This window comes from Coregonus clupeaformis, unplaced genomic scaffold, assembly GCF_020615455.1.
Source record: "Coregonus clupeaformis isolate EN_2021a unplaced genomic scaffold, ASM2061545v1 scaf0153, whole genome shotgun sequence".
NCBI lineage: Eukaryota > Metazoa > Chordata > Actinopteri > Salmoniformes > Salmonidae > Coregonus > Coregonus clupeaformis.
In genome coordinates this window covers 370,001-397,731 of record NW_025533608.1, presented here as the reverse complement: position 1 = coordinate 397,731, position 27,731 = coordinate 370,001, and the positions used below count along the sequence as shown (strand labels likewise).

Genomic DNA, 27,731 nt, shown 5'->3' with positions numbered 1-27,731 from the left:
TCTGTTAGCTACCTCCTGGGCTAGTTAGGGGTACTAACCCTCTGTTAGCTACCTCCTGGGCTAGTTAGGGGGTACTAACCCTCTGTTAGCTACCTCCTGGGCTAGTTATGGGGTACTAACCCTCTGTTAGCTACCTCCTGGGCTAGTTAGGGGGTACTAACCCTCTGTTAGCTACCTCCTGGGCTAGTTAGGGGTACTAACCCTCTGTTAGCTACCTCCTGGGCTAGTTAGGGGGTACTAACCCTCTGTTAGCTACCTCCTGGGCTAGTTAGGGGTACTAACCCTCTGTTAGCTACCTCCTGGGCTAGTTAGGGGTACTAACCCTCTGTTAGCTACCTCCTGGGCTAGTTAGGGGGTACTAACCCTCTGTTAGCTACCTCCTGGGCTAGTTAGGGGGTACTAACCCTCTGTTAGCTGCCTCCTGGGCTAGTTATGGGGTACACTAACCCTCTGTTAGCTACCTCCTGGGCTAGTTATGGGGTACACTAACCCTCTGTTAGCTACCTCCTGGGCTAATTATGGAGTACACTAACCCGCTGTTAGCTGCCTCGTTGGCTAGCTGTCTGTAGAAGTAAGGTGACTGGGGGGAGGAGAAAGGGGCGGGGCTCTCCTCCATCTCACCCAATCCGATGTTAGCTCGCCCGTCTGTACACAAGATCACCTAGAGGTCAACCAATCACAGAACACAGAACACTGAGCGGTTATAACTGGTCATAACAATGACAAACAGACAGAAATGAGACATGGTGTCTGATAGGCTGTCAGAATTTCAACGAGGCATCTGATTGGCTGTGATACAGGAAGTGCACTGCTGTTGGATGGAACGCTCAGCTTTGACTGACCTTTGACCCCACGAATCGAGACGCCATGGCAACGGAGACCAAGGCTGCAGGACCCAACGCTGTAGCCCCGTGTTCTCGCAACCTGGAGAGATGGAGGGAGGAGAGAGTGGGGAGAGAAAGAGACAGGGGAGAGAGAGAGAGTTGGAAAGGGGAGAGAGAGATATAGTTTTAATAAGACATACAGATGGACAGACAGGCAGGCAGTCAACCAGCCAGACAGACAGACGAACAAACAGCCAGACAGACAGCCAGCCAGAGAAACCAATATGGATGGACGGACAGCGAACCAGCCAGCCAGCCAGCCAGCCAGCCAACCAGACAGACAGACAGACAGACAGACAGACAGACAGACAGACAGACAGACAGACAGACTCACTCTTTGACTCTCAGTGAGAGGTGTTGGTAGCTCTCTGCTATACAGTGTGGAGTGTTGTACTGTTGACCCTGTTGTCTCAAGTAGTCATAATCAACTAGAGCCCAGTCCCTCAGAGAGACTGGTACACCTGAACCATCACCATACACTACTACCTAGAGAGAGAGAGAGAGGGAGGGAGGGGAGGGACGGGAGAGAGAGAGAGGGAGAAGAATTATCATAACAATCAAGAAAAGATGCAACAGGTACACAGGTAGGCAGGTTAGTAGGTACACAGGTTAGTAGGGACACAGGTAGGCAGGTTAGTAGGGACACAGGTTAGTAGGGACACAGGTAGGCAGGTTAGTAGGGACACAGGTAGGCAGGTTAGTAGGGACACAGGTAGGCAGGTTAGTAGGGACACAGGTAGGCAGGTTAGTAGGGACACAGGTTAGTAGGGACACAGGTAGGCAGGTTAGTAGGGACACAGGTTAGTAGGGACACAGGTAGGCAGGTTAGTAGGGACACAGGTAGGCAGGTTAGTAGGGACACAGGTAGGCAGGTTAGTAGGGACACAGGTTAGTAGGGACACAGGTAGGCAGGTTAGTAGGGACACAGGTAGGCAGGTTAGTAGGGACACAGGTTAGTAGGGACACAGGTAGGCAGGTTAGTAGGGACACAGGTTAGTAGGGACACAGGTAGGCAGGTTAGTAGGGACACAGGTAGGCAGGTTAGTAGGTACACAGGTAGGCATGTTAGTAGGTACACAGGTAGGCAGGTTAGTAGGTACACAGGTAGGCAGGTTAGTAGGTACACAGGTTAGTAGGTACACAGGTAGGCAGGTTAGTAGGGACACAGGTACACAGGTTAGTAGGGACACAGGTAGGCAGGTTAGTAGGGACACAGGTACACAGGTTAGTAGGGACACAGGTAGGCATGTTAGTAGGTACACAGGTTAGTAGGGACACAGGTAGGCAGGTTAGTAGGGACACAGGTAGGCAGGTTAGTAGGTACACATGTAGGCAGGTTAGTAGGGACACAGGTAGGCAGGTTAGTAGGGACACAGGTAGGCAGGTTAGTAGGGACACAGGTAGGCAGGTTAGTAGGGACACAGGTAGGCAGGTTAGTAGGGACACAGGTAGACAGGTTAGTAGGTACACAGGTAGGCATGTTAGTAGGTACACAGGTTAGTAGGGACACAGGTAGGCAGGTTAGTAGGGACACAGGTAGGCAGGTTAGTAGGGACACAGGTAGGAAGGTTAGTAGGGACACAGGTTAGTAGGGACACAGGTTAGTAGGGACACAGGTAGGCAGGTTAGTAGGTACACAGGTAGGCAGGTTAGTAGGTACACAGGTTAGTAGGGACACAGGTTAGTAGGGACACAGGTAGGCAGGTTAGTAGGTACACAGGTAGGCAGGTTAGTAGGTACACAGGTAGGCAGGCTAGTAGGTACACAGGTTAGTAGGGACACAGGTAGGCAGGTTAGTAGGTACACAGGTAGGCAGGTTAGTAGGTACACAGGTTAGTAGGTACACAGGTTAGTAGGTACACAGGTAGGCAGGTTAGTAGGTACACAGGTAGGCAGGTTAGTAGGTACACAGGTAGGCAGGTTAGTAGGTACACAGGTAGGCAGGTTAGTAGGTACACAGGTAGGCAGGTTAGTAGGTACACAGGTAGGCAGGTTAGTAGGTACACAGGTAGGCAGGTTAGTAGGTACACAGGTTAGTAGGGACACAGGTTAGTAGGTACACAGGTTAGTAGGTACACAGGTTAGTAGGTAAACAGGTAGGCAGGTTAGTAGGTACACAGGTAGGCAGGTTAGTAGGTACACAGGTAGGCAGGTTAGTAGGTACACAGGTAGGCAGGTTAGTAGGTACACAGGTTAGTAGGGACACAGGTTAGTAGGTACACAGGTTAGTAGGGACACAGGTTAGTAGGTACACAGGTTAGTAGGTACACAGGTTAGTAGGTACACAGGTTAGTAGGTACACAGGTTAGTAGGTACACAGGTAGGCAGGTTAGTAGGTACACAGGTTAGTAGGTACACAGGTTAGTAGGTACACAGGTAGGCAGGTTAGTAGGTACACAGGTAGGCAGGTTAGTAGGTACACAGGTAGGCAGGTTAGTAGGTACACAGGTAGGCAGGTTAGTAGGTACACAGGTAGGCAGGTTAGTAGGTACACAGGTAGGCAGGTTAGTAGGTACACACATACACTATGGGAACCTAAGCTTCCCCAAAAGTCAATTTAATAAAATTGGCCAAAATTATGTAAATAATCCTGTCTATACAGAAATCAAATCAAATCAAATGAAAGTGTATTTGTCACATGCGCCGAATACAGCAGGTGTAGACCTTACAGTGAAATGCTTACTTACAAGCCCTTAACCAACAATGCAGTTTTAAGAAAAATAAGTGTTAAGTAAAAAATAGATAAGTATAAAATACAAAATAATTAAAGAGCAGCAGTAAAATAACAGTAGTGAGGCTATATACAGGGGGTACCGGTACCGAGTCAATGTGCGGGGGTACAGGTTAGTCGAGGTAATTGAGGTAATATGTACATGTAGGTAGAGTTAAAGTGACTATGCATAGATAATAAACAGAGAGTAGAAGCAGTGTAAAAGAGGGGGTGGGTCCTGGATTGCAGGAAGGTCCTGGATGGCAGGAAGCTTGGCCCCAGTGATGTCCTGGGCCGTACGCACTACCCTCTGTAGTGCCGAGCAGTTGCCATGCCAGGCAGTGATGCAACCAGTCAGGATGCTCTCAATGGTGCAGCTTATAACTTTTTGAGGATCTGAGGACCCATGCCAAATCTTTTCAGTCTCCTGAGGGGGAATAGGCTTTGTCGTGCCCTCTTCATGACTGTCTTGGTGTGTTTGGACCATGATAGTTTGTTGGTGATGTGGACACCAAGGAACTTGAAGCTCTCAACATGCTCCACTACAGCCCCGTCGATGAGAATGGTCCTCGTCCTCTTCTTTTTCCTGTAGTCCACAATCATCTCCTTTGTCTTGGTCACGTTGAGGGAGAGGTTGTTATCCTGGCACCACACGGCCAGGTCTCTGACCTCCTCCCTATAGGCTGTCTCATCGTTGTCTGTGATCAGGCCTACCACTGTTGTGTCATTGGCAAACTTAATGATGGTGTTGGAGTCGTGCCTGGCCATGCAGTCATGGGTGAACAGGGAGTACAAGAGGGGACTGAGCACGCACCCCTGAGGGGCCCACGTGTTGAGGATCAGCGTGGCAGATGTGTTGTTACCTACCCTTACCACCTGGGGGCGGCCCGTCAGGAAGTCTAGGATCCAGTTGCAGAGGGAGGTGTTTAGTCCCAGGGTCCTTAGCTTAGTGATGAGCTTTGGTGTTGAACGCTGAGCTGTAGTCAATTAATAGCATTCTCACGTAGGTGTTCCTTTTGTCCAGGTGGGAAAGGGCAGTGTGGAGTGCAATAGAGATTGCATCATCTCTGGATCTGTTCGAGCGGTATGCAAATTGGAGTGGGTCTAGGGTTTCTGGGATAATGGTGATGATGTGAGCCATGACCAGTCTTTCAAAGCACTTCATGGCTACTGACGTGAGTGCTACGGGGCGGTAATCATTTAGGCAGGTTACCTTAGTGTTCTTGGGCACAGGGACTATGGTGGTCTGCTTGAAACATGTTTGTATTACAGACTCAGTCAGGGACATGTTGAAAATGTCAGTGAAGACACTTGCCAGTTGGTCACTGCATGCTCGGAGTACAGGTCCTGGTAATCCGTCTGGCCCTGCGGACTTGTGAATGTTGACCTGTTTAAAGGTCTTACTCACATCGGCTACGGAGAGCGTGATCACACAGTCGTCCGGAACAGCTGATGCTCTCATGCATGCTTCAGTGTTGCTTGCCTCGAAGCGAGCATAGAAGTAATTTAGCTCGTCTGGTAGGCTTGTGTCACTGGGCAGCTCGCGGCTGTGCTTCCCTTTGTAGTCTGTAATAGTTTGCAAGCCCTGCCACATCGAATGAGCGTCGGAGCCAGTGTAGTACAATTCAATCTTAGTCCTGTATTGACGCTTTGCCTGTTTGATGGTTCGTCGGAGGGGATAGCGGGATTTCTTATAAGCGTCCGGGTTAGAATCCCGCTCCTTGAAAGTGGCAGCTCTATCTTTTAGCTCAGTGCGGATGCTGCCTGTAATCCATGGCTTCTGGTTGGGGTACGTACGGTCACTGTGGGGAGGACGTCATCGATGCACATTTTGATGAAGCCAGTGACTGATGTGGTGTACTCCTCAATGCCATCGGAAGAATCCTGGAACATATTCAAAACAGTCCTGTAGCTTAGCATCTGTGTCATCTGAGCACTTCTTTATTGACCGAGTCACTGGTGCTTCATGCTTTAGTTTTTGCTTGTAAGCAGGAATCAGGAGGATAGAGTTATCGTCAGATTTTCCAAATGGAGGGCGAGGGAGAGCCTCGTACGCGTCTCTACGTGTGGAGTAAAGGTGGTCTAGAGTTTTTTTCCTCTGGTTGCACATTTAACATGCTGGTAGAAATGAGGTAAAACAGATTTAAGTTTCCCTGCATTAAAGTCCCCGGCCACTAGGAGCGCTGCCTCTGGATGAGCGTTTTCCTGTTTGCTTGTACAGCTCATTGAGTGTGGTTTTATTGCCAGCATTGGTATGTGGTGGCTCTTATAACTTGTGTCTGGAACATCAAAAAGGAAGAGAGATGTGTCATAATCTTAAAACTATAAAGTCCTTAGCTTCTTCGTCTCTCTGTGTTGACAACAAGAGGTGAGAGTTTGCTGATTTCTGCTGAGTGAAAATACATTTAAAAAAATATGATTTGTGTCACAGCAGGACCTCCCTCCCTCCCTCCCTCCCTCCCTCCCTCCCTCTCACTATACCCCTCAGCCTCCCTCCCTCCCTCGCTCCCTCCCTCCCTCGCTCCCTCCCTCCAAAACCTCTACTTGCTCTATTTAAAAAAAAATAATATCAATCAATAAATCAATCAATACCTCGTCATTGAAGGTAACCATGGCGACTCGACGGTGAGGTGAAGTCTGAAGTAGAGAGGACAGCGCCCTCTGGAGGGCATCCTGAATACTCTACAGAGAGAGAGAGAGAAGAGCGTTGACATATCATTCCTTTTATTAGAATCCTTCTCGCATTTCACGTTTCTAGACTCTGCATTCCATCTGAAAGAGACTAGTCCTTTTTTGTTTGGAGGTGGATCAGCTTTAATATTGCAAATAGATTGTGGCTCAATGTAATTGTCTGAATAATTTCCAATCCCCCATATATTTTTTCTGAAATAAACATCCTCTCACTGTCAACTGCGTTTATTTTCAGCAATGTGTAAATATTTGTATGAACATAACAAGATTCAACAACTGAGACATAAACTGAACAAGTTCCACAGACATGTAACTAACAGACATTGAATAATGTGTCCCTGAACAAAGGGGGGGTCAAAATCAAAAGTAACAGTCAGTATCTGGTGTGGCCACCAGCTGCATTAAGTACTGCAGTGCATCTCCTCCTCATGGACTGCACCAGATTTGCCAGTTCTTGCTGTGAGATGTTACCCCACTCTTCCACCAAGGCACCTGCAAGTTCCCAGACATTTCTGTGGGGAATGGCCCTAGCCCTCACCCTCTGAACCTACAGGTCCCAGACGTGCTCAATGGGATTGAGATCCTGGCTCTTCGCTGGCCATGGCAGAACACTGACATTCCTGTCTTGCAGGAAATCACACACGGAACGAGCAGTATGGCTGGTGGCATTGTCATGCTGGAGGGTCATGTCAGGATGAGCCTGCAGGAAGGGTATCACATGAGGGAGGAGGATGTCTTCCCTGTAACGCACAGCGTTGAGATTGCCTGCAGTGACAACAAGCTCAGTCCGATGATGCTGTGACACACCGCCCCAGACCATGACGGACCCTCCATCTCCAAATCGATCCCGCTCCAGAGTACAGGCTCAGGTGTAACGCTCATTCCTTCGACGATAAACGCGAATCCGACCATCACCCCTGGTGAGACAAAACTGCGACTCGTCAGTGAAGAGCACTTTTTGCCAGTCCTGTCTGGTCCAGCGACTGTGGGTTTGTGCCCATAGGCGACGTTGTTGTCGGTGATGTCTGGTGAGGACCTGCCTTACAACAGGCCTACAAGCCTTCAGTCCAGCCTCTCTCAGCCTATTACGGACAGTCTGAGCACTGATGGAGGGATTGTGCGTTCCTGATGTAACTCGGGCAGTTGTTGTTGCCATCCTGTACCTGTTCCGCAGGTGTGATGTTCGGATGTACCGATCCTGTGCAGGTGTTGTTACACGTGGTCTGCCACTGCGAGGATGATCAGCTGTCCGTCCTGTCTCCCTGTAGCGCTGTCTTAGGCATCTCACAGTACAGACATTGCAATTTATTGCCCTGGCCACATCTGCAGTCTTCATGCCTCCTTGCAGTATGCCTAAGGCACGTTCACGCAGATTAGCAGGGACCCTGGGCATCTTTCTTTTGGTGTTTTTCAGAGTCAGTAGAAAGGCCTCTTTAGTGTCCTAGGTTTTCATAACTGTGACCTTAATTGCCTACCGTCTGTAAGCTGTTAGTGTCCAGCGAACCACAGTGAGAGCCATTATCCACAAATGGCGAAAACATGGAACAGTGGTGAACCTTCCCAGGAGTGGCCGGCCGACCAAAATTACCCCAAGAGCGCAGCGACGACTCATCCAAGAGGTCACAAAAGACCCCACAACAACATCAAAAGAGCTGCTGGCCTCACTTGCCTTAGTTAAGGTCAGTGTTCATGACTCCACAATAAGAAAGAGACTGGGCAAAAATGGCCTGCATGGCAGAGTTCCAAGACGAAAACCACTGCTGAGCAAAAATAACATTAAGGCTCGTCTCATTTTTGCCAGAAAACATCTTGATGATCCCCAAGACCTTTGGGAAAATACTCTGTGGACTGACGAGACAAAAGTTGAACTTTTTGGAAGGTGTGTGTCCCATTACATCTGGCGTAAAAGTAACACCGCATTTCAGAAAAAGAACATCATACCAACAGGCCCAAATTCCTCCACAGCGCTGTAAAAGACTCATTGCAAGTTATCGCAAACGCTTGATTGCAGTTGTTGCTGCTAAGGGTGGCCCAACCAGTTATTAGGTTGTAGGGGGCAATCACTTCTTCACACAGGGCCATGTGGGTTTGGATTTTTGTTTTCCCTTAATAATAACAACCTACATTTCAAAACTGCATTTAGTGTTTACTTGTGTTATCTTTGACTAATACTTACATTTGTTTGATGATCTGAAACATTTAAGTGTGACAAACATGCAAACAAATAAGAAATCAGGAAGGGGGCAAACACTTTTTCACACCACTGTATATATATATATATATATACTGTATATACTGTATATATATATTTAATATTTGATGTATTATTATTTTCCCCTAATTGGAGTAAACGAATGGACAACAACACATCCAGTTTATACATCCAATATATATTTTAGGGACTCAGTATATTTTACATTAGTTACCCTTTTTAGTCCCAGCCTTCAGCTACTCTGTGATTTCTATTTGTCATATATTTTTCAACTGTGCTGTGATGTTTTCACAAAAGTTCTGAACCTGTGTACATTTTACGGACACAGTATGTTTTACATTAGTTATCTTGTTTATTTATTTATATTTTTAGTCCCAGCTCCTTTAGCAGACCCCTCGTATCCATATAAAATATAATATATAAAATATATATATATAATATAAATACAGAACACTGGAACAAACATAAGTTTGTTTACAAACATATTTATAACATTTTTGACATGCGTTTCTCTGGATTTTTTTGTTGTTATTCTGTCTCTCACTGTTCAAATAAACCTACCATTAAAATTATAGACTGATCATTTCTTTGTCAGTGGGCAAATGTACAAAATCAAATACCCTTTTCCCTCCACTGTATATATAATAATATAATATATACATACAGAACACTGGAACAAACATAAGTACCTGTTGTCGGGAGACATAGGTTGGTGACCTCATAGCATTCCCTGGGGAGACCTGGGAAGAAAATATATATGCAGTGGGATAGAGTTTGGAGACGGACAGACAGACTGAGGTATAGCCATAGGTTGTAAACGAACGGACAGACAGACAGACAGACAGATTGAGGTATAGCCATAGCTTGTAGACAGAAAGACAGACAGACAGACTACACACCTCAGAGGTGACACTCATGCTCCCAGATATATCAACACAGAAGACCACCATGACATCTTCTAGGTTCTCGTAGTCCTGGTCAGTCTGAAGGGGGAGGTAGATCACATCTCTCCCTCGAGGAGCCCCTCTAACCCTGAGGCCCACCTTGGAACCAGCCCCGGGGCCTGAGGTAGACAGGGTGTTCTGGAGACCACAGAACTCACACAGCCACACCTGGAGAGAGACAGAGACAGAGACAGAGAGAGAGAGAGAGAGAGAGAGAGAGAGAGAGAGAGAGAGAGAGAGAGAGAGAGAGAGAGAGAGAGAGAGAGAGAGAGAGAGAGAGAGAGAGAGAGAGAGAGAGAGAGAGAGAGAGAGAGAGAGAGAGAGAGAGAGAGAGAGAGAGAGAGAGAGAGAGAGAGAGAGAGAGAGAGAGAGAGAGAGAGAGAGCATTACTACTAGTCAACAAGATAACTGACTTGAATTTATTGAATTGAATTGAAAGACAGGAGAGGGTGAAGGAAAGAAAGATGCTGAAGGAGAGGGAGAAGGAGTGGGAGAGGCTGAAGGAGAAGGAGAGGCTAAGGAGAGGGAGTGGCTGAAGGAGAGGGAGAGGATGAAGGAGAGGGAGAGGCTGAAGGAGAGGCTGAAGGAGAAGGAGAGGATGAAGGAGAGGGAAAGGATAAAGGAGAAGGAGAGGCTGAAGGAGAGGGAGAGGATGAAGGAGAGGGAGAGACTGAAGGAGAGGCTGAAGGAGAGGGAGAGGCTGAAGGAGAGGCTGAAGGAGAGGGAGAGGATGAAGGAGAGGGAGAGGATGAAGGAGAGGGAGAGGCTGAAGGAGGGGGAGAGGATGAAGGAGAGGGAGAGGATAAAGGAGAAGGAGAGGCTGAAGGAGAGGGAGAGGATGAAGGAGAGGGAGAGACTGAAGGAGAGGCTGAAGGAGAGGGAGAGGATAAAGGCGAAGGAGAGGATGAAGGAGAGGGAGAGGATGAAGTAGAGGTTGAAGGAGAGGCTGAAGGAGAGGGAGAGGATGAAGGAGAGGGAGAGACTGAAGGAGAGGCTGAAGGAGAGGGAGAGGCTGAAGGAGAGGCTGAAGGAGAGGGAGATGATGAAGGGGAGGGAGAGGATGAAGACGAGGCTGAAGGAGAGGGAGAGGATGAAGGGGAGGGAGAGGATGAAGGAGAGGGAGAGGATGAAGGAGAGAGAGAGGATGAAGGAGAGAGAGAGGCTGAAGGAGAGGGAGAGGATGAAGGAGAGGGAGAGGATGAAGGAGAAGGGAGAGGCTGAAGGAGAGGCTGAAAGAGAGGGAGAGGATGAAGGGGAGGGAGAGGATGAAGGAGAGGCTGAAAGAGAGGGAGAGGATGAAGGGGGGGCTGAAGGAGAGGGAGAGGATGAAGGAAAGGGAGAGGATGAAGGAGAGAGAGAGGCTGAAGGAGAGAGAGAGGCTGAAGGAGAGGGAGAGGATGAAGGAGAGGGAGAGGCTGAAGGAGAGGCTGAAGGAGATGGAGAGGATGAAGGGGAGGGAGAGGATGAAGGAGAGGGAGAGGATGAAGGAGAGGGAGAGGATGAAGGAGAGGGAGAGGCTGATGAAGAGGGCTCTAACTCCTCTAGCTCCACAATGAGACAGGGTGCAGGCCAGGTAGCAGGCTTATAGCCAGCCTGCCAGCTTAGTGGTGTCTGCCACTAGCACAGTCAGTGTAGTCAGCTCAGCTATCCCCATTGAGACCGTGTCTGTGCCTCGATCTAGGTTGAGCAAAACTAAACATGGCGGTGTTTGCCTTAGCAATCTCACTGGAATAAAGACCTCCTCCATTCCTGTCATTATTGAAAGAGATTGTGATATCTCACATCTCAAAATAGGGCTACTTAATGTTAGATCCCTCACTTCCAAGGCAGTTGTGGTCAATGAACTAATCACTGATCATAATCTTGATGTGATTGGCCTGACTGAAACATGGCTTAAGCCTGATGAATTGACTGTGTTAAATGAGGCCTCTCTTCCTTGTTACACTAGTGACCATATCCCCCGCTCATCCCTCAAAGGCGGAGGTGTTGCTAACATTTACGATAGCAAATGTCAATTTACCCCCCCAAAAATGACTGCGTTTTAGTCTTTTGAGCTTCTAGTCATGAAATCTATGCAGCCTACTCAATCACTTTTTATAGCTACTGTTTACAGGCCTCCTGGGCCGTATACAGAGTTCCTCACTGAGTTCCCTGAATTCCTATCGGACCTTGTAGTCATGGCAGATAATATTCACATTTTTGGTGACTTTAATATTCACATGGAAAAGTCCACAGACCCACTCCAAAAGGCTTTCGGAGCCATCATCGACTCAGTGGGTTTTGTCCAACATGTCTCCGGACCTACTCATTGCCACTGTCATACCCTGGATCTAGTTTTGTCCCGTGGAATAAATATTGTGGATCTAAATGTTTTTCCTCATAACCCTGGACTATCGGACCACCATCTTATTACGTTTGCAATCGCAACAAATAATCTGCTCAGACCCCAACCAAGGACCATCAAAAGCCGTGCTATAAATTCTCGGACAACCCAAAGATTCCTAGAGGCCGTCGGAGTACAAAAATCAATTAACAACCTAACTGAGGATCTAAATTTAACCTTGCGTAATACCCTAGATGCAGTCGCACCCCTAAAAACAAAAAACATTTGTCACAAGAAACTAGCTCCCTGGTATACAGAAAATACCCGAGCCCTGAAGCAAGCCTCCAGAAAATTGGAACGGAAATGGTGCTCCACCAAAATGGAAGTCTTCCTACTAGCGTGAAAAGAAAGTACAGAGCAATATCGAAGAGCCCTCACTGCTGCTCGATCACCCTATTTTTCCAACCTAATTGAGGAGAATAAGAACAATCCAACATTTCTATTTCATACTGTCGCAAAGCTAACTAAAAAGCAGCATTCCCCAAGAGAGGATGCCTTTCACTTCAGCAGTGATGAATTGATTAACTTCTTCGACGAAAAGATCATGATCATTAGAAAGCAAATTACGGACTCCTCTTTGAATCTGCGTATTTCTCCAAAGCTCAGCTGTCCTGAGTCTGCACAGAACTGCCAGGAACTAGGATCAATGGAGACACTCAAGTTTTTTAATCCTTTATCTCTTGAAACATTCATGAAAATAGTAATGGTCTCTAAACCTTCAAGCTGCATACTGGACCCTATTCCAACTAAACTACTGAAAGAGCTACTTCCTGTGCTTGGCCCTCCTATGTTGAACATAATAAATGGCTCCCTATCCACTGGATGTGTACCAAACTCACTAAAAGTGGCAGTAATAAAGCCTCTCTTGAAAAAGCCAATCCTTGACCCAGAAAATGTAAAAAAACTATCGTCCTATATCGAATCTCCCGTTCCTCTCAACAATTTTTAGAAAAAGCTGTTGTGCAGCAACTCACTGCATTCCTGAAGACAAATAATATATACGAAACGCTTCAGTCTGGTTTTAGACCCCATCATAGCACTGAGACTGCACTCGTGAAGGTGGTAAATTACCTTTTAATTTTGTCAGACCAAGGCTCTGCATCTGTCCTCGTGCTCCTAGACCTTAGTGCTGCTTTTGACACCATCGATCACCACATTATTTTGGAGAGATTGAAAACCTTAATTGGGTCTACACGGACAAGTTCTTGCCTGGTTTAGATCTTATCTGTCGGAAAGATATCAGTTCGTCTCTGTGGATGGTTTGTCCTCTGACAAATCAATTGTACGTTTCGGTGTTCCTCAAGGTTCCGTTTTAGGACCACTATTGTTTTCACTATATATTTTACCTCTTGGTGGTGTCATTCGGAAACACAATGTTAACTTTCATTGCTATGCGGACGACACACAGCTCTACATTTCGATGAAACATGGTGAAGCCCCAAAACTGCCTTCCCTGGAAGCCTGTGTTTCAGACATAAGGAAGTGGATGGCGGCAAATGTTTTACTTTTAAACTCGGACAAAATAGAGATGCTAGTTCTAGGTCCCAAGAAACAAAGAGATAATCTGTTGGATCCGACAATGAATCTTGATGGTTGTACAGTCGTCTCAAAAAGAAACTGTGAAGGACCATGATCTTTCTTTTGACGAACATATCAAGAATATTTCAAGGACAGCTTTTTTCCATCTTCGTAACATTGCAAAAATCAGAAACTTTTTGTCAAAAAAAGATGCAGAAAAGCTAATCCATGCTTTTGTCACTTCTAGATTAGACTACTGCAATGCTCTACTCTCCGGCTACCCTGATAAAGCACTAAACAAACTTCAGTTAGTGCTAAACACGGCTGCTAGAATCTTGACTAGAACCAAAATATGTGATCATATTACTCCAGTGCTGGCTTCCTGTTAAGGCTAGGGCTGATTTCAAGGTTTTACTGCTAACCTACAAAGCATTACATGGGCTTGCTCCTACCTATCTCTCCGATTTGGTCCTGCCGTACATACCTACACGTACGCTACGGTCACAAGACGCAGGCCTCCTTATTGTCCCTAGAATTTCTAAGCAAACAGCTGGAGGCAGGGCTTTCTCCTATAGAGCTCAATTTCTATGGAATGGTCTGCCTATCCATGTGAGAGACGCAGACTCGGTCTCGACCTTTAAGTCTTTACTGAAGACTCATCTCTTCAGTAGGTCCTATGATTGAGTGTAGTCTGGCCCAGGGGTGCGAAGGTGAACGGAAAGGCACTGGAGCGACAAACTTCCCTTGCTGTCTCTGCCTGGCCGGTTCCCCTCTCTCCACTGGGATTCTCTGCCTCTGACCCTATTACGGGGGCTGAGTCACTGGCTTACTGGTGCTTTCCATGCCGTTCCTACGTAGGTTGAGTCACTGACGTGATCTTCCTGTCCGGTTTGTCGCTCCCTCGGGCTCGTGCAGTGGAGGAGATCTTCGTGGGCTATACTCAGCCTTGTCTCAGGGTAGTAGGTTGGTGGTCTGTTGATATCCCTCTGGTGGTGTGGGGGCTGTGCTTTGGCAAAGTGGGTGGGGTTATATCCTGCCTGGTTTGCCCTGTCTGGGGGTATCGTCAGATGGGGCCACAGTGTCTTCCGACCCCCCCGTCTCAGCCTCCAGTATCTATGCTGCAATAGTCTATGTGCCGGGGGGCTAGGGTCAGTCTGTTAAATCTGGTGTTATTCTCCTGTCTTATCCGGTGTCCTGTGTGAATTTAAGTATGCTCTGTCTAATTCTCTCTCTCTCCCTCCCGTCCCGGAGGACCTGAGCCCAGTCCACCTGGTCATGCTGCTGCTCCAGTTTCCACTCTTCTGCCTGCGGTTATGGAACCCTGACCTGTTCACCGGACGTGCTACCTTGTCCCAGACCTGCTGTATTCAACTCTCTCTCTCTCTACCGCACCTGCTATTTCAACCTCTAAATGCCCGGCTATGAAAAGCCAAGTTACATTTACTCCTGATGTACTGACCTGTTGCAACCTCTACAACCACTGTGATTATTATTTGACCCTGCTGGTCATCTATGAACGTTTGAACATCTTGGAGAAATACCTGGCCTTGATGGCCATGTACTGTTATAATCCCCACCTGGCACAGGCAGAAGGGGACTGGCCACCCCTCAGAGCCTGGTTCCTCTCTAGGATTCTTCCTAGGTTTCTGTCTTTCTAGGGAGTTTAACCTAGCCACCGTGCTTCTACATATGCATTGCTTGCTGTTTGGGGTTTTAGGCTGGGTTTCTGTATAGCACTTTGTGACATCTGCTGATGTAAAAAGGGCTTTATAAATAACATTTGATTCATTGATTACATTTTACATTTACATTTTAGTCATTTAGCAGACGCTCTTATCCAGAGCGACTTACAGGAGCAATTAGGGTTAAGTGCCTTGCTCAAGGGCACATTTACGTCATTTAGCAGACGCTCTTATCCAGAGCGACTACAAATTGGTGCATTCACCCTATAATTGATTGAAGAGGGAGAGGATGAAGGAAAGGGAGAGGGAGAGGGTGAAGGAAAGGGAGAGGATGAAGGAGAAGGAGAGGATGAAGGAGGGGGAGAGGCTGAAGTAGAGGGAGAGGATGAAGGAGAGGGAGAGGATGAAGGAATGAGAGAGGATGCAGGAGAGGGAGAGGATCAAGGAGAGGGAGAGGATGAGGAAGAGGGAGAGGATGAAGGAGAGGGAGAGGATGAAGGAGAGGATTAAGGAGAGGATTATGAAGAGGGAGAGGATGAGGGAGTGGGAGAGGCTGAAGGAGAGGTTGATGAAGAGGGAGAGGATGAAATAGAGGATGATGAAGAGGGAGATGATGAGGGAGTGGGAGAGCGTGAAGGAGAGGGTGATGAAAATGGAGAGGATGAAGGAAAGGATGATGAAGAGGGAGAGGATGAAGGTGAAGGAGGAAGAAACAAGGAGTGGGGAGGACAGAAAGAAATAGAGAGACTGGCAGGGAGAGAGAGACAGAGAGAGAGAGAGAGAGAGAGAGAGAGAGAGAGACAGAGAGAGAGAGAGAGAGAGAGAGAGAGAGAGAGAGAGAGAGAGAGAGAGAGACAGACAGAGACAGAGAGAGAGAGAGAGAGAGAGAGAGAGAGAGAGAGAGAGAGAGAGAGAGAAGGGGGAGAGAGAGAGAGAGAGAGAGAGAGAGAGAGAGAGAGAGAGAGAGAGAGAGAGAGAGACAGAGACAGAGAGAGAGAGAGAGAGAGGGGAGGGGGAGAGGGAGAGAGAGAGAGAGAGAGAGAGAGAGAGAGAGAGAGAGAGAGAGAGAGGGGGGGGGGGGAGAGAGGGAGAGAGAGAGAGAGAGAGAGAGAGAGAGAGAGAGAGAGAGAGAGAGAGAGAGAGAGAGAGAGAGAGAGAGAGAGAAAAGAAAGAGTGTAAACTCACGGAACTGTCCTGTGTGTTCTGTATAGAACTCAGGGAGGACAGGGCTGCACTACATCTCCCACAGTGTATCACGGGACTCTGAGTAGTCTGGATGCCAGATGCTGTGGAGGAGAGGGAGACATAATTATGGTGTGTGCAGTGGAGGCTGCTGAGGGGAGGATGGCTTATAATAATGGCTGGAATGGAGTCAATGGAATGGTATCAAACACCTGGAAACCATGGAAACCATGTGGTGAATGTGTTTTATTCCATTCCATTTACTCCTTTCCAGACATTATTGTGAGCCGTCCTCCCCTCAGCAGCCTCCACTGGGTGTGTGTGTGTGTGTGTGTGTGTGTGTGTGTGTGTGTGTGTGTGTGTGTGTGTGTGTGTGTGTGTGACCATAAATACACTCACCTCTACTGATATCTACGAGTCGTCCAACACTGAGAGAGAGAACATTAACATTAGCCTTCAATCTGATGCTCTGCTCTCCTTGGCCCTCTGCACCTGAGAATACACACACACACACACACACACACACACACACACACACACACACACACACACACACACACGGATGAGACCCAGATATGTAACAACCAGCATGATAATAACCACTGAATATTACTACATACAGTGAGGGGAAAAAAGTATTTGATCCCCTGCTGATTTTGTACATTTGCCCACTGACAAAGAAATTATCAGTCTATAATTTTAATGGTAGGTTTATTTGAACAGTGAGAGACAGAATAACAACAACAAAAATCCAGAAAAACGCATGTCAAAAATGTTATAAATAGATTTGCATTTTAATGAGGGAAATAAGTATTTGACCCCTCTGCAAAACATGACTTAGTACTTGGTGGCAAAACCCTTGTTGGCAATCACAGATGTCAGACGTTTCTTGTAGTTGGCCACCAGGTTTGCACACATCTCAGGAGGGATTTTGTCCCACTCCTCTTTGCAGATCTTCTCCAAGTCATTAAGGTTTCGAGGCTGACGTTTGGCAACTTGAACCTTCAGCTTCCTCCACAGATTTTCTATGGGATTAAGGTCTGGAGACTGGCTAGGCCACTCCAGGACCTTAATGTGCTTCTTCTTGAGCCACTCCTTTGTTGCCTTGGCTGTGTGTTTTGGGTAATTGTCATGCTGGAATACCCATCCGCGACCCATTTTCAATGCCCTGGCTGAGGGAAGGAGGTTCTCACCCAAGATTTGACGGTACATGGCCCCGTCCATTGTCCCTTTGATGCGGTGAAGTTGTCCTGTCCCCTTAGCAGAAAAACACCCCCAAAGCATAATGTTTCCACCTCCATGTTTGATGGTGGGGATGGTGTTCTTGGGGTCATAGGCAGCATTCCTCCTCCTCCAAACACGGCGAGTTGAGTTGATGCCAAAGAGCTCGATTTTGGTCTCATCTGACCACAATACTTTCACCCAGTTCTCCTCTGAATCATTCAGATGTTCATTGGCAAACTTCAGACGGGCCTGTATATGTGCTTTCTTGAGCAGGGGGACCTTGCAGGCGCTGCAGGATTTCAGTCCTTCACGGCGTAATGTGTTACCAATTGTTTTCTTGATTCCTCACCGTTCTCATGATCATTGCAACTCCACGAGGTGAGATCTAGCATGGAGCCCCAGGCCGAGGGAGATTGACAGTTCTTTTGTTTCTTCCATTTGCGAATAATCGCACTAACTGTTGTCACCTTCTCACCATGCTGCTTGGCAATGGTCTTGTAGCCCATTCCAGCCTTGTGTATGTCTACAATCTTGTCCCTGACATCCTTGGAGAGCTCTTTGGTCTTAGCCATGGGGGAGAGTTTGGAATCTGATTGATTGATTGCTTCTGTAAACATGTGTCTTTTATACAGGTAACAAGCTGAGATTAGGAGCACTCCCTTTAAGAGTGTGCTCCTAATCTCAGCTCGTTACCTGTATAAAAGACACCTGGGAGCCAGAAATCTTTCTGATTGAGATGGGGTCAAATACTTAATTCCCTCATTAAAATGCAAATCAATTCATAAAATTTTTGACATGCGTTTTTCTGGATTTTTTTGTTGTTATTCTGTCTCTCATTGTTCAAATAAACCTACCATTAAATTATAGACTGATCATTTCTTTGTCAGTGGGCAAACGTACAAAATCAGCAGGGGATCAAATACTTTTTTCCCTCACTGTATGTGATATCAATAGAGAGGTATACTTTCTGGGTGATTTAAATATTGACTGGCTTTCATCAGGCTGCCCACTCAAGAGAAAGCTTCAAACTGTAACCTACATCTAACCCTGACCAACAACTAGGGCTGTATTCAGAAACACATGCTTGTGGAATCAATTCAGAACAAACCAAATACTCACCTCGGGCTGGTAGGGGGGGAGGCAGGGAGGAAAGAGGGGGAGGTGGGGGAGGCAGAGAGGTGGGTCGGGGTTGCTTCTGAGACCCAAACCGTCGAGGGGGCAGAGGTGGAGGCACTATCCCTGGCTCTGAAGCAAGGAAACAGACATCACCATCATCAATATTATTGATGCAGTTCTGTCCTTGAGCTGTTCTTGTCTATTAATGTTCTGTATTATGTCATGTTTCATGTTTTGTGTGAACCCCAGGAAGAGTAGCTACTGCTCTCGCAACAACAGCTAATGGGGATCCTAATAAAATACCCCAAAATACCAAATATTATCACCATCATCATCATCAATAGTATCACCATCAATAGTTTCACCATCAATAGTATCACCATCATCATCACCATCAATAGTATCACCATCATCATCACCATCAATAGTATCATTATCAATAGTATCACCATCCTCATCTTCTTCATCATCATCATCATCATCATCATCATTCTTAGCACCATGGAGCTCAAGTGGATGTGTGAAAGGTGGTGTGTCTTTGAACATGGTGACACTGCAGTGAGAGCTGAAAGGAAATAATCTAGGCTAGTGTGTGTATGCGTGTGTGTGTGTGTGTGTGTGAAGTTTCCTATGTCTAACATTTTCACACTTTTGTCAGTCTCCACCCCACACAGATGTTTCCTCTGTATGTGAAAATGAGTGGGTCTCTCAGCAGCAGTGTGAATGTGTGATGAGCGGTATCACGTCAGTACATTACCTTGCTGAGGGATGACTGAGATGCGGTTGTCGTACATGTGCTCTGTGACAGACAGTCTGAGGGGTACACCCGGACCTGGGGTCCCCCCCTCACCTGGAGGACTACAGGGGTACACACTCAAACCTGACCCCCCTTCATCTGACCCCTCCGCTAAACTCCCTTCTGGTCTCCAGTTACACACAACGTGACTGCAGGCAAACTCCATCTGGGGGAGAGGGGAGAGAGAGGAGAGAGAGGAGAGAGAGGGGAGAGAGTGGGAAGAGAGGGGAGAGAGAGGAGAGAGGGGAGAGAGAGGAGAGAGAGGGGAGAGAGTGGGAAGAGAGAGGAGAGAGAGGAGAGGGGAGAGAGAGTGGAGAGAGGAAGGGAGGGAGAGAGGGGAGAGGGGAGAGGGGGAGAGAGGGGAGAGAGGAGAGGGGAGAGAGAGAGAGAGGAGAGGAGAGAGAGGGAGAGAGGAGAGAGGGAGAGAGAGAGAGAGGAGAGAGAGGGGAGAGGAGGGAGAGAGGGGAGGAGAGGGAGAGAGGGGGGAAGAGAGGAGAGAGGGGAAGAGAGGGAAGAGAGAGGAGAGAGAGGGAGAGGGAAGAGAGGGGAGAGAGGAGGAAGAGAGGGAAGAGAGAGGAGAGAGGGGGGAGGGAGGGGAGAGAGGGGGAAGAGAGGGGAGGGGAGAGGGAGAGGGGAGAGGGGAGAGAGAGAGAGGAGAGAGAGAGAGAGGGAGAGAGGGAGAGGAGAGAGGGAGAGAGGGGAGAGAGGGAGCGGGGGAGAGAGGGGAGAGAGGAGGAAGAGAGGGAAGAGAGAGGAGAGAGGGGAGGGAGGGGAGGGAGGGGAAGAGAGGGAGAGGGGGAGAGGGAGAGGGGAGGAGGGAGAGAGGGGAGAGAGAGGAGAGAGGAGGGGGAGGGGGGTGGGGGAGAGAGGGGAGAGAGGGGGGGGGGGGAGAGGGGAGAAGAGAGGGCATCACTGTAAATAAGAATTTGTTCTTAATTGACTTGCCTTATTGTCTATATAAAGGTTAAATAAAAATGTTTAAAAAAGAGAGCGAGAGATGAGTTCTGAGTGACCCCTTGATGCAGATCTAAAGGGCAGTGTAGTGGTGAAGCTTCCACCATATTGCTTCCACCTTACAGATTTCTGCAGCATTGAAGGTCCCCAAGAACACAGTGGCCTCCATCATTCTTAAATGGAAGAAGTTTGGAACCACCAAGACTCCTAGAGCTGGCCGCCCGGTCCAAACTGAGCAATCGGGGGAGAAGGGCCTTTGTCAGGGAGGTGACCAAGAACCCGATGGTCACTCTGACAGAGCTCCAGAGTACCTCTGTGGAGATCGGAGAACCTTCCAGAAGGACAACCATCTCTGCAGCACTCCACCAATCAGGCATTTATGGTAGAGTGGCCAGACGGAAGCCACTCCTCAGTAAAAGGCACGACAGCCCGCTTGGAGTTTGCCAAAAGGCACCTAAAGGACTCTCAGACCATGATAAACAAGATTCTCTGCTCTGATGAAACCAAGATTGAACTCTTTGGCCTGAATGCCAAGCGTCACGTCTGGAGGAAACCTGGCACCATCCCTACGGTGAAGCATGGTGGTGGCAGCAGGGACTGGGAGACTAGTCAGGATCGAGGGAAAGATGAACGGAGCAAAGTACAGAGAGATCCTTGATGAAAACCTGTTCCAGAGCACTTAGGACCTCAGACTGGGGCGAAGGTTCACCTTCCAACAGGACAATGACCCTAAGCACACAGCCAAGACAACGCAGGAGTGGCTTCGGGACAAGTCTCTGAATGTCCTTGAGTGGCCCAGCCAGAGCCCGGACTTGAACCCGATCGAACATCTCTGGAGAGACCTGACAATAGCTGTGCAGCGACGCTCCCCATCCAACCTGACAGAGCTTGAGAGGATCTGCAGAGAAGAATGGGAGAAACTCCCCAAATACAGGTGTGCCAAGCTTGTAGCGTCATACCCAAGAAGACTCAAGGTTGTAAACGCTGCCAAAAGTGCTTCAACAAAGTACTGACTAAAGGGTCTGAATACTTATGTAAATATAATATTTAATTTAAAAAAATTAAAAAATAGCTAACATTTCTAAAAACCTGTTTTTGCTTTGTCATTATGGGGTATTGTGTGTAGACAATGTAATCCATTTTAGAATAAGGCTGTAACGTAACAAACTGTTGAAAAAGAGAAGGGATCTGAATACTTTCCGAATGCACCGTAGTTGGTTTGAGGTTTTTAAATCATTGAAATATGGAGCTATTGAACTTTTAAAATATTGTCCGATGTACATTGTGTAATTTACTGATGGTCCTTAACTAGCCCCATAGGGATATCAAATGTCAAACCAAATTTACTGTGGGCATTACAATCGGGTTGCATGCAGCTGCGCTCCAAATTGACGATTACTTGGGTGCTGCCAGCTGTGAGCAGGATTGAAATAAACTCAACCCAAGGGAAACTGTTATTACCCTTCATTCTATGTCATACCATTTTTTTCCTGTCATCTGGCAAGTCTCCGTTTTTGGATGAGACTGAGTTCATGACCAAAATTATCCTATTTACACTTTGTAATCTTTTTTTAAATGTTTCTGACTCATATCGATGCCACATAGGCTGTTTTCAAAATGAGAGTTGCTTTTTTAGGGGCAGTTGCTCTTTAAGTGTGATACTGTCACTTCCTGGTGTCAACGAGTTTCACATCACTTATCACCGTGGTTATAGACATAATGATGATCTAATTTCACAAAACTTAAAAAAAATAAAGAACATTAAAAATATATATCTATATTTTGTGAAGGTTTGTGATAGTTCACTGTACTGTCTCTAAAACAGAGATTAATGAATATAATACTGAAAACTTCATAAAGGCCCTGGAGAGAGATACTTACTCAACTGTGAAACATTATGTAAAAACAAAAAAACAAAGGCTATTTATATTCAACAGTTAATCTATTAGTAACTAGCCTGGTGTGTTAAAATACTGATCTAAGCATTCAGAACCTTGTCTTTCTCTCTGTCTGTTTTGTTAGAGTACATTATGTTAGAAAATGTTTTTGTTAGAGAACATTATGTTAAAAAAAAAAAAAAGCACAGGTACCTGAGTTGTAGATGGGGTTGTAGATGGGTTAACTTGTAGAGAGAAAGGAAACCGGTCCTCCTGTCTGTGTGTTTGTCTGTCCAGCCAACTCTGAGCGTATGTATTTGTGGTCTAAACCTCCACGTTCTGTTTGTCTGTGTTGTGTGTGACGCTGCGTGTGTGTGTGTGTCAGCGAGAGAGAGTGTGTGTGTGTGTGTATGTAAGTGTGTGTAGGAGTATGTGTGTGTGTGTGTGACAGGAAGTGAACCGATCAGTGGTAAGGGTGGAAACAGAAACTCAAGAAACCAGACACTGTGCCAGAGAGAGAGAGACAGAGACAGAGACAGAGAGAGAGAGAGAGAGAGAGAGAGAGAGAGAGAGAGAGAGAGAGAGAGAGAGACAGAGAGAGAGAGAGAGGACGTGTCAGTTATTTCTTTCCACGTCAGCTTTTTACCACCATGTCCTATTTTCTCTCTCACCCTCTTTCTCTCTCTCACCCTCTTTCTCTCTCTCACCCTCTTTCTCTCTCTCTCACCCTCACTCCTCTCTCTCACTCTCTCTCTTTCGCATCGCTCTACCGGTCAAGCCGTTCACCTACAAGTGGACTTTGACCAGATACAGATCTATATTGAGCCATAACCAGAACACAAAACCATAACACTCAAACGTCTAGCAGCACAAGAGTCCTATATGAGTCAGAGAAGCCACAATCACAGCGGCAGCTCACCACAACAGCAAGACAATTCTTGAATTTGAATTTACAGTTTTTCTCGATTGCTAAGACACATTTCTTGAAAACTGCTCTCCTTTTCTCTTAACTGTGAACACAAAACCCAATTTTCAAGCTACATTCACAAAACCTCAGACTCTTCTTGCAAAACCAAACTTTCACCTCAAAACAGTTCAATCTGTGCTCAAAACTGAACTATGTTGTCAAATCGTGCCCCAAGTCAACCAAAATAAAAAACACTACTGAACAGTCACTAAACACTTCGTAGAAAAATAGAAAACACAATGCTCAGGACATGAAGCTGGAGAAATAAATGTTTATTGTTCACTGTAGGCTAAATGCATGTTGCAAAACAAAAAAAAACTGTGCATTTAGCACTTGTACAAAAAGACAAAACAGAAATATTGTGCATTTACATGTAGCACTTGTAAAAACAAACAGAAATCTTATGCGTTTGCCACTTGTGTACAGTAAGCCCATGTAAAAATAAAGTACAAAAATATACAAATAAGTGCATTACTCAGCCACAGCATCATGTCTCCGTACTGGGTCAGGCCACAGGACTTCATCCACATCACAGGCCACATTTTGTCTGGCCAGGCAACGGGGAAAAAACCCTGGCATGCCGTATCCAGGCTTGGCATGCCTCCACACCTATGTCACCACAGGCAAGTCCCATGGCTTGCAGGAGATTTACCCTGGTGTAAGGTTGGCGTTCATATACCTTCCACCGCCATGAGGAGAAGAATTCCTCAATGGGGTTTAGGAAAGGGGGAGTACGGTGGAAGGCAAAGATTGATAAAACCTTGGTTCATATTGTACCACTCTCTAACCTGGAGGGCTCTGTGAAAACTCACATTGTCCCAAACAACAACATAGATGGGATGCTCATCCTGCTGCCCTAACAAAGCATCTCGCATGTGATTGAGGAAAATGAGGAGCTGGTGAGTGTTGTAGGGCCCCAGGTTGGCATGATGGTGGACAACCCCATGATTGCTGATGGCAGCACATAATGTGACATTGCCACCACGCTGCCCAGGAACACCAACAATGGCCCGATGGCCAATCACATTACGGCCTCTCCTTCTCCTTTTGGTGAGATTAAACCCAGCTTCATCCATGTAGATGTATTGATGGGGTCTTTCCATTGCATCCAGTTGAAAAACCCTCTGTAGAAATAGATATAGTTTTGTAAGTGATACGGAAAAAGTGATTTAGGCCACTACAGTAAATCACGACTTAGAGTAATCAACATTGAATGTGTCTGGATATATGCCAACCTGTACATACTGGAATCTTTGCTCTTTGACTCTGTCTGAGTTGCGATCAAAGGGCACTCTGTTTAGCTGTTTCATGCGCAGTCTGTTGCGCTTGAGGACACGATCAACAGTAGAGAGGCTGACACTGTTGATACCCTCAAAATGTAAATGGTCCTCAATGATCTTCTGCTGAATTTCGCTCAGTTTAATGGCATTGTTCTCACGGACCATATCAACAATTAGGGTCTCTTGGTGTGGGGAGAACATACCTGTCCTCCCACCCTCATGTGGCAGTCTTTCAATTCTACAAAAAGAGAACATGGAGTTACAAAAAATATACATGGAATACTAGGCCTACAAACAGTTAGACCAACCCTCCATTACAATACTACAGTACATTGGTACAGTGATGTACTGAAACATATATTTACTTACAGTATACTGTGGTACAGTATATAGTATGTCATACAGTAATTGCTGTCAATATTTACATACTGTACTATAATGTCAAAAAAAGGTAATTACCTGTTCTCTTCTCTAAATCTTCGGATTATGGTGGACACAGTGAATCTACTGATGTTTGGTTGTACCCTTGTCCAGCCTCCCTCATGCTCATACCATGGACAAGAACATGGTCAATCACAGTAGCTCTGATTTCATCAGATATTACTGTTCTTTGTCTTCGCTGACCACCTCGACCACCTCGACCTCCTCTCACACGAACTCTTCCTCTCAGATTTCTATCCATTGTAGGGGCCTCACAAACCAGTGCTCTCTGAACTGGCTTACTGTATATGTTCCCTCACATCATTAGCCACAAGTGTGATCAATTTTGAGTTGTTGTGTTCAAGTGGTGACACCTGTGCTCTAATTGTGTTTGACTTTTGTCACCTGTGCTCACCATTATGCAGCACGGGTGCATCACAATGAAAATGTGTTGGCAAGTTATGTCTAAACAGGTGAAAAGTGCTTATGGTTTTGCCAAAAGAGTGATTGATTCAATCAGTGGGTTCAGGCAACTGAGCATTTGGTTCAGACAATAGGGTTTAGTGTTTTAGCAATTGAGAAAAACTGTAATTTGAATTTAAGTAGCAAACAGGATACAGTATTGCAATTCGAATTAAAGGAAACAGAATTGAATTCCGTGAAATTCAGTGAAATTCAAATGCCTCTTCAATTCTACATTAGGTGTAGTCTATGCAAATATACATAAACATCAAACATGTTGTTATATACATGCATATAAAATATTGCTGAAACAATTGATTTTCAGGACCAACTCTTAAAACGAATGATCAAGGAAAACAAAACCTGCATGCAAATATTCTAAGTTATTACCCAGCTAGCACATAACGTTCTGAGAACCATATGTTTCTTAGTGACCCCGTGCTCTGTGTCAGGTGGTTAGACTTAGTCGTAGATTGAGCTGCTTAAAACACCCTGTCATAGGAGTATTAGTGTGTGGGCTACCATTGCTACACACACAGGTCCTGGTATTCCAGATATAATAATAATATGCCATTTAGCAGACGCTTTTATCCAAAGCGACTTACAGTCATGCGTGCATACATTTTTACATATGGGTGGTCCCGGGGATCAAACCCACTACCTTGGCATTACAAGCGGCATGCTCTACCAGCTGAGCTACAGAGGACCACAGGACTAAATTGGTCCCTCGTAGCAGACCTTAGTAGTAGTGCCATAGCTTCCCAGCTAGCGCATAACGTTCTGAGAACCCTATGTCTCTTAGAGCTTGGTGAGAGTGTGGTCGTCCTGTGGTTATTTTGAATACAACCTTTCCACAACATTCTGGGAATGGTGCAGGATAGTTGCTTGGCTTCGGTACATTCGCGGCACATTTAACGAACTTTACAAAATAACATTATTTTCTTGGTATTACTTTAACAGAATATTTCCTAGTTCAAACATGGTTACATTCAATTACATTTTTGGTCACGTTCTAGGAACGTTCTCCAACTCGTTTGACATTGGGAATGTTCTCAAATAGTTCAGAGAACGTTAAGAAACAACGGTTTTCTGTGGGAATTTCAGTATTTCAGCATAACGTTTCGTACAGGTTTCGTCATGGTTCTATTTAAAGTCATGTTCTCAAATTTTCATAGAAAAAAAAACACAAGAAAACTTTAGTAACGTTCAGAGAACATTCTAAGAATATTATGTAAAAACATAAACATCCCGTTCTCAGCATCAACAAAACGTTCTCTATCCTCTACCTTGTTAAGTGTGTAATGAGTGCTTGTTTCCTATGAAATGGGGTCTGTTTGAATAGACTAAAATGAACAGCTTTGTATGAGTTTTAAAAAAACATGGCATGATAGCTCCCTCCTTGTGGTGCATTGGATTAATTCCATGGATAAAGGAAAGAAGATCGTAGGTTTGAATCTCACTGACGCCGTGCCACAATAAAAAAAGAGATGTGTTTGCATGAGCAAATTAATTTATATCTGTGCTTGGAGCTCAAAACACTTAACCCAAGCTAAGATAGCGGTCTTATTAAAACATCTTCTCAGGACGTTATTTAATTACCTCCAAATAACCTATCATTTCAGTTCTCAGAATGTTAATAAAACCTTCCAGGAAAACTTTCAGGGAACCATAGTAAAACATTCTCAGAACCCCCCTGCAACATAAAAGTTAACGTTCCCAGAACAGGTACATTTTTCACTTCCGATCTCAGAACGTTTAAAAAACGTTCAGTTTTACTGGTCAGGAAATGTATGGCTTCGTTCCCAGAACCAATGGGAAACCACAACTTCCAAGGAACCAAATGTGCTAGCTGGGTATAATTCACTAATCACTTACATTTTGTTCAATATGGGGAGAATACTACATTTCCCAGAATGCATTAGTTTAACCCTCATGTTTACCCTGAGGCCTTCAAAAAGAAGCCAAACAAATGAAATTGTTGGTGGAAATATAATTGGCTATTCTAAGCACGAAGGTTAAAATAGTATATGAACATTGTTTCCATAGAAAAGTGATGTATTCTTTGGTATCTGGAAGTGTGATATGACTGAGTGGAATTTATTTGGATTGCACTGAAATAAATTCTACTTTCTGTCACTCAAACTCAAATTCTACATCCTGTGGGGTGTGGCCAATTCAATTCCAATTTAAACTCATGAGTTGAATGGGAGTCAATTCCAATTTTAAACTCATGAGTTGAATGGGAGTCAATTCCAAAATTCTGAGTTGATCCCAACCCTGATAGACTAACATTCTACCACAGACACAAAAACACAAGCCACTTTGCCAAAATGTATTTATTAGTGTTACATCTGCTTATTTTACCACTGATTGTAGAAAGTGCAGTTAGTTGGTCTTCCCAGGAAGAAAAGCATTTGGTTATTTTACAT

At 45.8% G+C, this 27,731-nt stretch overlaps 1 protein-coding gene across 1 annotated transcript in view; it reads right to left on the bottom strand.

Annotated features, from left to right (window-relative positions):
- The window catches only part of LOC121558216 (circularly permutated Ras protein 1), a 41,348-nt gene extending 18,787 nt beyond the window's left edge, over positions 1-22,561 (bottom strand). Inside the window, exons 1-11 of the mRNA XM_041871701.1 lie at positions 22,387-22,561; positions 19,304-19,508; positions 18,550-18,675; positions 16,606-16,698; positions 16,210-16,310; positions 9,397-9,609; positions 9,187-9,237; positions 6,187-6,276; positions 1,219-1,370; positions 843-924; positions 534-661 (exon numbers count right to left, since the gene is read on the bottom strand). Of these exons, the coding sequence (XP_041727635.1) occupies positions 534-661; positions 843-924; positions 1,219-1,370; positions 6,187-6,276; positions 9,187-9,237; positions 9,397-9,609; positions 16,210-16,310; positions 16,606-16,698; positions 18,550-18,675; positions 19,304-19,508 (1,241 nt within the window). The 5' untranslated portion in view covers positions 22,387-22,561. The remainder of the gene's footprint in view (positions 1-533; positions 662-842; positions 925-1,218; positions 1,371-6,186; positions 6,277-9,186; positions 9,238-9,396; positions 9,610-16,209; positions 16,311-16,605; positions 16,699-18,549; positions 18,676-19,303; positions 19,509-22,386) is intronic.
- Positions 22,562-27,731: the final 5,170 nt, after the last annotated feature.